At 37.6% G+C, this 13,428-nt stretch overlaps 1 protein-coding gene across 3 annotated transcripts in view; it reads right to left on the bottom strand.

Annotated features, from left to right (window-relative positions):
• The window catches only part of GLDC (glycine decarboxylase), an 89,722-nt gene that overhangs the window by 36,319 nt on the left and 39,975 nt on the right, over nucleotides 1–13,428 (bottom strand). For all 3 annotated transcript variants that reach the window (XM_067553075.1, XM_067553076.1, XM_067553077.1), the window contains 8 exons: nucleotides 13,048–13,125; nucleotides 11,865–12,012; nucleotides 11,429–11,625; nucleotides 8,308–8,404; nucleotides 6,034–6,139; nucleotides 4,624–4,763; nucleotides 3,669–3,749; nucleotides 502–599 (listed from right to left, as the gene is read on the bottom strand). In XM_067553075.1, coding sequence (XP_067409176.1) covers nucleotides 502–599; nucleotides 3,669–3,749; nucleotides 4,624–4,763; nucleotides 6,034–6,139; nucleotides 8,308–8,404; nucleotides 11,429–11,625; nucleotides 11,865–12,012; nucleotides 13,048–13,125 — 945 coding nt within the window. The remainder of the gene's footprint in view (nucleotides 1–501; nucleotides 600–3,668; nucleotides 3,750–4,623; nucleotides 4,764–6,033; nucleotides 6,140–8,307; nucleotides 8,405–11,428; nucleotides 11,626–11,864; nucleotides 12,013–13,047; nucleotides 13,126–13,428) is intronic.

Consider the following 13,428-nt stretch of genomic DNA (forward strand, 5'->3'; position numbering starts at 1 on the left):
CACCATAATATTTAGTTCTAATTAACAGAATTTAGTACCTCTTTACTGTATTTAAGTGAAATATATCATCACCATGAATATAGAATAAAAAATGTTCTGTTAAATCTACTGACTAGACTAAGTTTTCAAATATAAAAATGAAGTGTGCTTGTTTGGTAGAAAAACACAAGATGGACACAAACATCTATGGAAATCAACCTGGTATGAACACATTCATACCTTAAAAAAGGACAAAAATATATTGGTTCAGACCAGAGCAAGAAGGGTTGGTGCAACCCTACCAAAAAGATAGCTTTGGAGAAAGATGTAAGTGACTAAAAATAGAGATTTAGCATTTAAGTGCTGTCTCAAAATGAACACTGCATATAAGTAAACTCCTGTTGCATGGTGAAAATCCCTGGTATAACCTTCTCAGAGTATAAAAGAGGGAATGGGGGGAGGAGAATATGTCAAATCTCTATACAAACTGAAAATCTGCAGCGGGAAATGAATTTTACAAACCTGTTGAATACTTGATGTGTCAAGAATTTGGAAGTCCTCTTAAATGCAGTACTCAGAATGCCCCTTGTTTCTTCTTCCATACTCTCAGCGACCAATTCCTTTGACAAGTAGAGAAATATGAAGTAATTAAATAAGGCATCTTCACAGAAAAAGAATTAATTTCTTCTCACAAGTTATGCAGTTATCAAAGTTACCTACAATACACTGCCTGCTTATTACCAATATTGACAGGTTCTTTGAAGCATGTATTTTTAGCAGCACACATGCCTGTAAAGCATCCATAACACTTCCGGCATTATATAAAATTAAAATTTACAGTATCCTCACTAATCCACACTAGGGGAGCGCTATTGCTAATTATCATAGCATCGCAGGACTGGAAGGGACCTCCAGAGGTCTTCTAGTCCAGTCCCATGCACTTATGGCAGGATCAAGCATTATCTAGACCATCCCTGATAGGTGTTTGTCTAACCTGCTCTTAAAAATCTCCAATGATGGAGATTCCACAACCTCCCTAGGCAATTTATTCCAGTGGTTAACTACCATGACAATTAGGAAGTTTTTCCTAATGTCCAACCTAAATTGCCCTTCTGCAATTTAAGCCCATTGCTTCTTCTCCTATCCTCCCTCCTCCATGTAACAACCTTTTATATACTTGAAAACTATTATGTCTCCTCTCAGTCTTCTCTTCTCCAGACTAAACAGACCCAATTTTTTCCAATCTTCCCTCATAGGTCAAGTTTTCTAGACCTTTAATTATTTTTGTTGCTCTTCTCTGGACTTTCTCGAATTTGTCCACATCTTTCCCAAAATGTGGTACCCAGAACTGGACACAATACTCCAGTTGAGGCCTAAACAGTGTGGAGTAGAGTGAAAGATATACTTTCTTGTGTCTTGCTTACATCACTCTTACTAATACATCCCAGAATGATGTTTGGTTTTTTTGCAACAGTGTTACCCTGTTGACTCATGTTTAGCTAGTGATCCAGTAAGACTCCCAGATCCCTTTCCACCATACTCTTTCCTAGGGAGTCGTTTCCCATTTTGTATGTGTGCAACTTCTTGTTCCTTTCTAAATGGAGTACTTTGCATTTGTCCTTATTGAATTTCATCCTATTTACTTCAGACCATTTCTTCGGTTTGTTCAGATCATTTTGAATGTTAATCCTATTCTCCAAAGCACTTGCAACACCTCCCAGCTTGCTATTGTCCGCAAAATTTATAAGTGTACTCTCTATACCATTATCTAACTCACTGATGAAGATATTGAACAGAACCAGACCCAGAACTGATCCCTGCGAGACCCCACCTGATATGCCCTTCAACCAGCCAGTTATGCATCCACCATCTAGGTTGTATTTCCCTAGTTTGTTTATGAGAAAAGTCATGTGAGACAGTATCAAAAGCCTTACTAAAGTCAAGATATATCACATGTACCGCTTCTCCTTCCCCCATCCACGAGGTTTGTTATTATCCTGTCAAAGAAAGCTATCAGGTTTGTTTGATACAATTTGGTCTTGACAAATCCATGATGACTGTTACTTTTCACCTTATTATCCTCTAGGTGTTTGCAAATTTATGGTTTAATTATTTGTTGCATTATTTTTCTGGGTATTGAAGTTAAGATGACTGGTCTGTAATTCTCCAGGTTGTCTTTATTTCTCTTTTTCTAGATTGGCACTATATTTTCCAGTCCTCTGAAATCTTTCTCGTTTTCCATGACTTTTTGAAGATAATTGCTAATGGCTCACATATCTCCTCAGTCAACTCTTTGATTATTCTGGCCCTTTGAAGACATCAAACTTGTCTAAGTAATTTTTAGCTTGTCCTTTTCCTCTTTTAGCCTCATATCCTACCTCATTTTCACTAGCATTCATTATGTTAGATGTCCAATCACTACCAACCTTTTTGAAAACAAACAAAAAAGTCATTTAGCACTTCTGCCATCACCTATTTTCTGTTATTGTTTCCCCCCCTCCCCCCGCCCCCCCACTGAGTAAGGGCCTACCCTGTCCTTGGTCTACCTCTTCCTTCTAATGTACTTGTAGAATGTTTTCTTGTTACCCTTTATGCCTCTAGCTAGTTTACCCATTTTGTGCTTTGGCCTTTCTAATTTTGTCCCTACATACTTGTGCTATTTCTTCATATTCATCCTTTGTAATTTGACCCAGTTTCCACTTTTTGTGGAACTCTTTTTTTTGAGTTTCAGATCATTGAAGATCTCCTGGTGAAGCCAGGATGGTCTCTTGCCATATTTCCTATCTTTCCTATACAGTGGGTTAGTTTGCTCTTGTGTGCCCTTAATAATATGACTTGGAAAAACTGCCGACTCTCTTGAACTGTTTTTCCCCTTAGATTTATTTCCCATGGGATCTTACTTACCAACTCCCTGAGTTTGATAAAGTCTGCCTTCTTGAAATCCATCATCATTATCATGCTGTTTTCTCTCCTACCATTCCTTAAAATCATGAATGCTACCATTTCTTGATCACTTTCACCCAAGCTGCCTTCCACTTTCAAATTCTCAATCAGTTCCCCCCATTTGTCAAAATCAAATCTAAAACAGCCTATTCCCTAATAGCTTTTTCCAGCTTCTAAAAATTAAAAATGATCTCCAATATAGCCCAAGAACTTGTTGGATAATCTGTGCCCTGACGTGTTATTTTCCCAACAGATTACCAAATACTGTGGGTGGAGTCAGTGTGACGTACTTGTTGCAGGCCACTTAGGAAGCACTGCCTAAACCCGAGGTTCCAATCCCAAAATTAAGGCATGCCCACAATACAGGGTGTCCAGGTTAAGGCAGGGGATTAAGCAGCATATGCCCAGACCATGGCGTTACTCAGTAATCCTCAGCCCGATCTCTTCAGTGAAGGACAGATCTGAAATTACCATTTTATTGTGCACTGACAATATGCTCAATCCTGTACCACATACAAAATACGGACAGACAGTCCTTGCCCCAGAGAGCTCGCTATCTAAGACAAACTAGCAGAACTAACAGGAGGAATAGGGAAGGCCAGAAGTGAGTGACTAGGGTTTTTTTTAATTAATGTTCTTGACTCAACTGAATATAGTTTAACACAGTTTTCCAGCTCACTGAAGCACAGATTTTATGGACAGTGACACTTCACTAAATATTCCTAAATTATCTCTATGGTACTTACAGATGAAGATTCACACCCAAAGATCCACAACAAATCATCCAGGTCTTTCTCAGTTACAGTTTCATCAAGTGACACGCCAATCTGTGGAAAAAATGTAGCAGCAGTTACTCATAGTTCCCAAAACCAGGGATTACATTACATTTGTGATGTTCAAAAAGACAACACAATATATGATCTTCATTCCATTTTAGGTACCCAAACTATTGAATCTATTTGTAAATGAAATCTCAGTTCCTAAAACTACAATATAATTAAGTTAAATTGGTATATTTTCTTGTTTATTATAGAGTCTCTTTTTTCTTCCTAAACCATCCCAGGTTCACTTTATGGTTTCATGGCTTGAGACTGCTATCCTGAATAAACAAATAATTGGATTACATATTTAATTCTATTATGGCTATACATACAGTTCTTACCCATTTTATAGGTCACAAGGAGACATGGCTTCATTAGGCTCAGCTAAAAAGCTTAACTGATTCCTACTGAACAGGCTGAATGATTTGCAGTCAACTTCTGATTATAGTTATCTTTAAATACAGCTACAACAAAAATAGCTGAAGTTTGGAATTTTTTTATATAGTACCCACTTTGTGTGGGTGATAGGTTTTAAGGGTCTCTCCATGAAATTCTTAATGAGTGTAGCAAGTTCCCACTACTGGTGTCAAACAAACAATATTAAAAGACATGCAGTGAAAGACACAGCAATTTTGGAAAACTAATTAATATTTAGTATGCTGCCAAGCAATTACATATTTTTATATCTCATTTAAAAGGATTTTAGGGGAAAATTGTGGAGAGACATATCTGAGCTTGTTAGAAAGATGACTTCTTTAAAAAAGCATTTTCCTTTCATGGTAGCCACCTTACTACTTAGTGGCCAAAAACTGTGAGTACATGAAAATGATGCTGTAGCATTTGTGAAAGATCCTAGGGTTAAAACACAAACATGACTTACTGTGCCATCACTATAAACCCGAAAGTTTATCTGCCGCTGACCTGCCCTGTCAAAAACCTCTGTAACTGCACATCCACACTGGATCTTCAAGGTATCAAAGAATAGGTCATGCTTCAACGTGTGACCTGCTCGCTTCAGACCTAAAGGAAGTAACGTGTTAATTCCATCTATTCCATGCTTCATTGGTTCCTTCTCCCCACCCCCCAGATGTGCCTCTTAGGTAAATATTATTTTAACAAGAGGCATGACATTGAATGCATGGACAGTGAAATCTAGCAGTTTTTCTATCAAAGAGTCATTCTCCATGTAATGTTTTATGTCTGAGGTTTTTTTATAATGCACAAAGACTCTAAGAAAATTCTTGCTGAATAAGACTTTATTCAATTCAATATAAAGGAGACAGTTCTTTGCATTTTCCCCCCATTCTGTTAATATAAAAAAATTAAATCTTTACACAAATCTACAGATCTAAGTAGTCTGGAGTTTGGCTTGGGACTGGAGAAGTCCACAAGCTTAGATCTTCTCTGTGGTTGCACAAGTCTTCAGGGTAGGGCTGCAAGTACAGAGGATTTTAAAGAAATCCCCCCATTGTTGCTCTAGCACCAGCACAGCTCTTTTTGCATTAGCAGTACTGGTAGCACTATTGTAAGTCAGCTGTCATCATTTTTACAGAGGGCTATCTAAATTTGTTCAGAGCAGCTCTAGACCGCATTCTGGTGGTAAGACTGTTAATGGGCAGCATATCCTAGTACTCCTACTGGTCTAGCACAAGTGATTCTACTCTGGTGCTAGGTCAACAGTGGGAGGCTTCCCTAAAGTTTTCAGTGAAGGTAAAGTCAGATTCCTTTTAGCTATTCTGATATGAGCTTCCAGAATTCATCTTACTAGGTCACTGACACGGAAGCCCATTGGTCCCATATACAAACAGCAGCAGTACCTTGACATCCAATACAGATTAATAAAATGGGCAAATAACAGTAGGAAAGCATAAGCCTTTGAAAAAAGTTCTATAGATTTTGAAGAAGTTCTGCAGATATTGCCAAAACTCCCTGTAGATTTCTACTTGCGAGAAAGTATGGTATAGTTACTAAAGCACAAGACTGGTAATTAGGAGACCAGGATTTGAATGTTGGCTCTACCAATGGCTAGCAAGTCAAATCTCTGTGCCTATTTCCTAATCTAAAACCAAAATGATAATACTTGCATATCTACATCATAGGGGTATTGGTAGGCATAGTTGATAACTAAAGCACTAAAAGCACTAAATATTATTATAATGACCCTGGTGGCTGACAGTGCAAAAATTTTGGATTTCTTCCACTACTTAAAACCACTGATGAGCAAAAAAATGGAAGGTTAGTGTTTTTAAAAGATGTAAAATCTACCCCTTTATAATCACTAAATACTCACCTTCAGCTAAGATTAGAGTGGCATTGTGCACCCTGCTTGCAATATGCTTTAATCCATTCGAACCATGATAGACTCCATACATGGCAGCCATGTTAGCCAAAAGTGCCTAAAATGTCCAAACATATTTTAGAAACAATCATATAAAGTTGATTGCTGGCAGTTTACTATAACTAGCTTCTTTAGTTTCCCAAGGCAACTATATAACCACAATATTAAAAAAGCTATCTACAATAAAAAGGTAAACATTGAGTTCTAGGCAGTCTGCAAAGAGATAGGAAAGCTAAGTATCTTTTTCTTACTAAATTATGCATTTACAAAAATTGTAAATAGTAACATTGTTTATGAATTCAAGATCTTTTGGTGTTTAAGTGGTTCAGTGATTAAAAAAATACTGTGAACTGTAAGCTTCATCTCTGTAGCCAGCCATATATATAAAAGTCATATATAGGTAAATAGTGTTGTTGTAGCCATGTCAGTCCCAGTATATCTTTAGTTGGACCAACTTCTTTTGACAGAGACTCTTTCAAGCTTGTCTCTCTCACCAACAGAAATTGGTCCAATTAAAAAAAAAAGAAGATATTACCTTATCTCTCTAATAAAGGTAATAGGTATTATAAGGTTGTAACAGATCAGCCAACAGACCTCTGACCTGTATGACAAGTAGCTTAACAGAACCAAGGCCTGGCTTGACATGAATGGCTAGGAGTAAGTCACAAGATAAGTATGACTGTAAACAAAAGTGTTATGTGCTGGGAAAAAGCAAAGTATGGAACCACAAAAACATGTTTTGGAATTTTAGGGAAAGTTTAAAGGATGCTGAGCTTAACTGAATACATGCACTAACCACAGATATACCAGGGCAAATAATTGACATAAACGCTTACAAGTTTAATGTAATTGGCAAATTGACCTATTGAAGTTAGGGACCACAAAATTATTAAGGTGTAGAAGTACATATAAGGAAAAGAGGATAAAACCATCACTGAATATGTATGAGGTAAGGTGGCCATTAGTGTAACTTCTGATCTAAAATGATACCCACCCTGTGAGAAGTAAAATACATGGTCATCATGTAAGCATGTTCCAATATGTGGATCACATCACCTATTTCAAGGGTCCTCATAAGGGATGATGTGAGTAATACAAGTGCTGGACATTCTGTATTGGCACTATCTCCTTTGCTACATTACAGTGTTTGTGATTGCTTGTTTTGTTAATAAAGTTTATAACATTACTATTAAGAGAACACACAATGGATTGTTTCTCATGTGCTCATCAAGGCCCTCATTCTAATGACAATCTAACCACTGTAGTTGATCTGGAGGCAGAACTCTCTCAAACCACTGCATGGTAGGTAAAATTAAATACCCCCTTATATACATCATGCTACATCTTTCAATAGTCTCCATATCCTGGGTACAATGCTTGAGTTTTTGTTTTGAATCTCAACAAACCTTACATATAACTTTCAAAAGAATCACTGTTTAAGGTCTCTGCTCAAAAGAATGAACCGTTTTCTACCATAGCATCCCTCTTGAGCGCTAAAGATTTAAAACTCTCAATATTTAATATTAATCTAACTAGAGAAATTGTGGAAAAACACATTAAGAGCATGAATATAGCCTGCATAAGGACCAGTAGTTTTTTAAAATACATCTAATTATAAAGATGTTTGTCATAATTAGAGCTCTGGAAAATACCAAAGAAGTTTTCAAAAACTCATGAAAAAAGTTATTACTTTGTTCCTGGACACTTCTCAATCTAGAAATATAATATATCATTACATTTTGATGTGAAAATAGATATTTTATAATAGTAAGCATTTAATAGCTATTTTCACATCAGAAACATATGAAGTTCAAATTGTCACTGTTTGAATTCTGAAATTACTTCTGCACAAATACAAAGTAGAGATCTTCATTCTGGAGCCTTAAAATTCTATTTCTCCTGCAAAAAGGGAGCTTCCAGTTTATAGTAACTCCGCATTATTCAGTGGAGTTCCTCGTCCACGACAAATGGCTAACACTTTTTGAATGAAAAAAGATAATTAAGATGATCCTCTTTTTCCAAGCAAAAATTCCAAGTTTCACATGATTGAAACACACACACATTCAAAGATCTTTGATTTTTTTCACCACACTTATCTCTAATCACAATATTTCTTTAAAAACTGTTCTTTGTAGATAAAGTTAGTTTCTAAAATATTGCCTTTTAACGACATCAGTACTAAAATTTAACTGGTTACTTTCAAGTGTTGGAGGACATAGAGGTCACCTGTGCTGTACAGATGTTGCTGGTGGCCTTATCCCTCCTTATATGCTGCTCTCGAGTTTGCAATGCAAGCCGATATACTTCCTTTCCATTTGCATCTCTGAACCATAAAAGAAAATATTTACTTTGTTAGTTTAAATTGACACAAGCTCTGCATTAACTGAACTGAAATGTTTAGTTTTCTAACTTGAAGCTAACTGGTGGAATTCTTTTGAGGTGAAGAACTGTGATAGGTAACCATTTTGAGTAAAGTATAAAGTGACCCAAAACCCACCCTCTCTTTGAACAGATATTCATGTTAAGAAAGCAATCACTATCCAGCTCCAAAGCAGATAAGACTAAAGGGAACAAGACCTGCCCACTTTCTTCACACTACCCCTCAAATAACAGATACTGTGGATTGGGAGATTTTTTTGAGCAATCATCTGTAAAAGGTTCTGAAAGATCCAAAACATCTACATTTTTATCCAAATCTATCAAGTGTCCCTTGTCACTAGGGGAAGTTTAGGGAATCTAGCCACTGTACTGTAATGATCACATCTGACTAGTTTTATAGTTTTATGAAAGTGCTGGTGTTTATAAGTGCTACAAACAATTTCCACAAATTTTTAAACTGAACACTCCCGGGGCAGAGTTTAGACACTGCAGGAAAGAAAGAACCGTCTGCATATATAATACCTGCTACCTTAAAAAAGTACTGTTTAACATATGTAATATTAGTTGAGTAATCCATTGATACCAGCATAAGACGATGCTAAACATCCTTACCAATCCATCAATCTATGCAGGTCAGTTAATTTCTTAATGCATTCCTAATATTTAAAGATTTTCAGAACTAAAGAGGAACATTTGAGAGCTACAGTCTTGTATAAAATGCAGTGTTTCAGAACAGATATTTCTAAGACTTCAGGACACTCAATAAACTACACTGTTCACAAACAATATTTGCTCAGCTGCTGTACAGTGTCCAAGATAAAGACAATTGAATCCAGCAGCTGTCCTAGGGTTTCTAACTATAGAGCTTGGTTCCTTTATCAAATAAAAGGCCTCCAGCAAACACATCAAAAACAACTTAAAGGTCATAGCATTAATTGCCTTTGGGAAAAACTGTAGTTCTGACTATAGTGTCATGATTCTGAAGTCTAATGCCAAGTGTGAAGGAGTGTACTGGACCCTTTGAGGCCCTCTGCTGGAGGCTTTGTGGTCCTACCACACCCTACCCAAGAAAAGAGAACAGTAAAGGTGGGTTGTACAGGCCTGCCTAGAAAAGCTGCAGGGAAGCAGCCAGTCAGAGTCCAGCAGGCTCAGTTCAAAAGAGCTGCAGGGCCTGAGCAGATCAATTCCTCTTGGGGGGACGGGGGAAGGGGAATCAGAATCAGAGGCGCAAGAGACAACCAGAAGATGAATGCTGGTGACATTGACATTCCATGAAAAATAACTTCAGTCCTGAGGTAAGGATGAAGTGGAAAGGGCTATGTGAGAAGTGGCCCAGGGAATAGCAGTAGCAATTATTAAAAGGAAGCAGCACATGGCTGCTATTTGTAGGGTCCCTGGGTCGGGACCTGGCGTAGTGGATGGTCCTGGGTCCTGTCCTTCCCAATGGCCAAAGTCCCGAGAAGGGAACGAGTGGTGTTTAGAAGCCCAAGTAAGTGGCTATAATTTAAAGGACTCAGGGACTGGGCTGAAGACCCTAGAGAGGGTCAACCATTTGTTGAACTTTGTTACAATCACCCTGGAAAAGGACTGAATATGAGAGGTGAGCTGGCTGGAGAGCTGGGTCAGTGAGAACCACTGAGGAAGGTCTCCAGGGATGAAGTCTTGGAGGCACTGCTCTATAACAGAGCAGAGATGAACTTAAAGCTAGCACAGAAGAGGCTGAGAACTGAGCCCAGAGAACGGAGTGCAGACACCAGTGTGGGCCGAGTTGGACCTTTGTTATCCCGGAAGGGGTTCCTTCATGCATTTGTCTGTGTGACCTGGCTGGAGGGCTGAGCTACTGAAGATCCAGCTGCCTAATGAGGGCAACATCCAACAGGGAATGCCAGGAAAAGAAGAGTGCAGGATTGCATCCAGCCTGACAGGAGGCACTAATGAGAGGTAAGTGCACACAGTCACACCCAACATTTTGTTCTTTGGGAAAAATGTGAGAAGCAATGTAAGAAAGAAAATAAAATGTTAATATGCTAATGCTAAATCCATTAAAATATATTGATTTTTATAAGTTATTGTTTCAGAAGTATATATAGGGTATTTTGTTCCAAGATAAACAATTTTCAACTGACAGTTAAATCAATTAAGCATGTTGTCAATATTCCAAAACACTGATGAACTGGGAATAAGAAGGGACTTTTTGTTCAATGTTATTTCCCAATCATTAAGGGTTTCCCCATCTCTAACGCATGATGTAGTTCAAGTTTCCTTCACTTAAATTTCTTGATATGTCAGCAGATTTTGTCTGCTTACTGAAATTTATGGGAGTCAGGAGTGAATATTAAAGGTTCAGATAAACATTTGAAAGTCTGGTAAACTCAGAATTAATAAAGTAAGTGAAATACTGAAAATTCAGATGGCCTGAATGTCTCACAAAGTGAGATGTCCCGTTAGTGGGGGAAGGGACCTCAGACTCACATAGAGACAGCTTTTCTGGCCACCAAACTTATTTTTAAAAAGCGACCTATTGCCTGAAGGGTCCACATCTTTAATGGAAACAAAGTTAGATACTTCTGCTTCTGAATTCTCACAGTGGAGAATCTCATTCTCTCAAGTTTTCTCTGTAAACAGAGTGTTTTACTTCACCCAAATACATCTTTTGTTATAATCTTGGGGAAAACTTCAACCATGCTTCATTCTCCTAATTTGTGAGATGGATAGTGCAGTAGTTAGGACACTAGCGTGGGAGATCCAGATTTAGTTCTGCTATAGAGCTGCAGGACCTTGGGCAGGTCACTTAGTTGGTGTTGTAGCTCACCATATCTAAAATGAAGATAATCTTCCTTTTTTTCTACTTAAAAAAGGTGTTGTGAGAATAAGCGTATTAAAGATTAAGGTGCTCAGATACTAAGGTTATTGGGGCCACAGCAGACATTTGCAGCTGAGAAGTTAAGGAAAAATGTCCAAACTTTACCTTGTAACTCCCACCATTCTCCCAGGCATCATTCTCACCAAATTTTCTTTGACAGCAAAGAAGGCAGCATGTGGTCCCCCATAATAGAGTGGTACCCCAAACCTCTGAGAGCTACCCAGAGCAACATCAACCCCAAACTCTCCTGGAGGTCTCAAAATACACAGTGCCAGGAGGTCAGTAGCACAGCAGACAAGAGTCTGAAAACATAAGAGCATAGAGTTAGCGTCTTCTCTAAAACCATATATATATATATAGTATCTGAATTTGGAAAACAAAGATACTTCTTCAAACTGTTTTATAGCATTCATGTGAAACTGAAGTTTAAAAGTAGTCTTTCCTCTGTACCTCATCTATAAAGACAATTACAATGCTTAAATTATAGCCAAATTACATGTCACACCAAGTCTGAGGGGACAGAAATAGTACTTAATCTTACTCCATTTTGGTGAGCTCTGTCAACAAGTTCAGTGAAGTCTTCCACTTTCCCCTCAGTATCTGGGTACTGAAATATCACTCCACTGACATCTTTACCACTGAAATCCATCTCATGGGGCAATTTCAGTTCAATGACAACACCAGAGTAACTGCAAAGCAAGAGATATGGAAGTCAAAATTTATTCAAGCCATTTCATACTTTGGGATAATGTTTGAATAGATTTGACTTGTTCACAAATTTAGGAAATATTTTTCTTAAGGTATAACAGCCTGAACATGCTTCATACTGCTACACAGTTACGGAGTGCTAGCATTTATGGTAATAAAAGCTATACTGTGCCATAAAAACAGCATGTGATCACATAAGTAAAGATCATCATATTGCATATACAGAAGGGAGCAGAATTAAGGTGCCTGGGCAACTTACATTTTGGCATTTCCTAACTTTAGAAGGCTTGACTTTGCGACCTTTTATTTACATTTCTCTTAATGTAGGATTTTTGTATGTACCAATTTATTAAGAGTTTAAGTTTCATAAATTAACCTCATTGTGAGTGCCTTCAAAGTAATGTATCATTTGCTAGGTAAGAGAATGTTCAAATGGAATTTAATGCTCAGATGTACACAGATATGTTAACAGTGTAGATGAGGAAATATTAACTTGTTTCTATATGCTGACCTCCCATTTAAATATTGTGAATTAGTTCATGTCTGTTTATTTGGAAGATAAGTTAGTTGGAAATAAACTTGCATGCTACAAAATTACTGTATTTGCTTGCAAATGCATGGGCTAATGCAATATTTAATCAGAAAGATAGTCATCCTGCAGCTAAATCAGATATAACTTTTGGTACCAGTTATTGGAAATAGATCTAATCAATTCAGCCCCTGAATGAAATGAATGAAAGATATATTTTACAAGATTTGCATGAGTGATCCTGGGGGAAATCTCAGGATCATGAAGTACTTACACTACAGTCAAAATCAGTCCCAAACTAGCTACGGTAGGTTCTCTGACATTTTCCAATGCATACCTATTTACAAACATAATCAGTGTTCTGAACACAAAAGGCAAGATAAATTTAATATTCAATATTTGATCAGTATAGAATAAAAAGGGTGTGATGGGACAATATGTCATGTGCCTGCTTATGCTACATATTAAATATGGAAATCAACATTACTTTGCTCTAGTTTGGACTACTGCTCTCGTCTGAGGGTGGCATCTGACATCAACATAGAATTTCCTCCTCTTGTTGTGCCTGTTTAAAAGAAAAAAAAAAGAGTTAAGTGGATCAGGGAACAAACAAACTCAAGAACAATCAGAAACAAACACCTACAGGATCTCTATGAAACATTCCTAAAACTACAATACCCACCTGGAGAAGTAAAGAAACAAACTGACAGAGCCAGACGGGTACCCAGAAGTCACCTACTACAGGACAGACCCAACAAAGAAAACAACAGAACCCCACTGGTCACTGCCTACAGTCCCCAGCTAAAATCTCTCCAACACATCATTAAAGATCTACAACCTATCCTAGCAGATGATCCATCTCTCGCTC

The sequence above is a fragment of the Emydura macquarii genome, unplaced genomic scaffold, assembly GCF_026122565.2.
Source record: "Emydura macquarii macquarii isolate MOO-44397 ecotype Brisbane River unplaced genomic scaffold, CSIRO-AGI_Emac_v2 contig_1451, whole genome shotgun sequence".
Classification (NCBI taxonomy): Eukaryota; Metazoa; Chordata; order Testudines; family Chelidae; genus Emydura; species Emydura macquarii.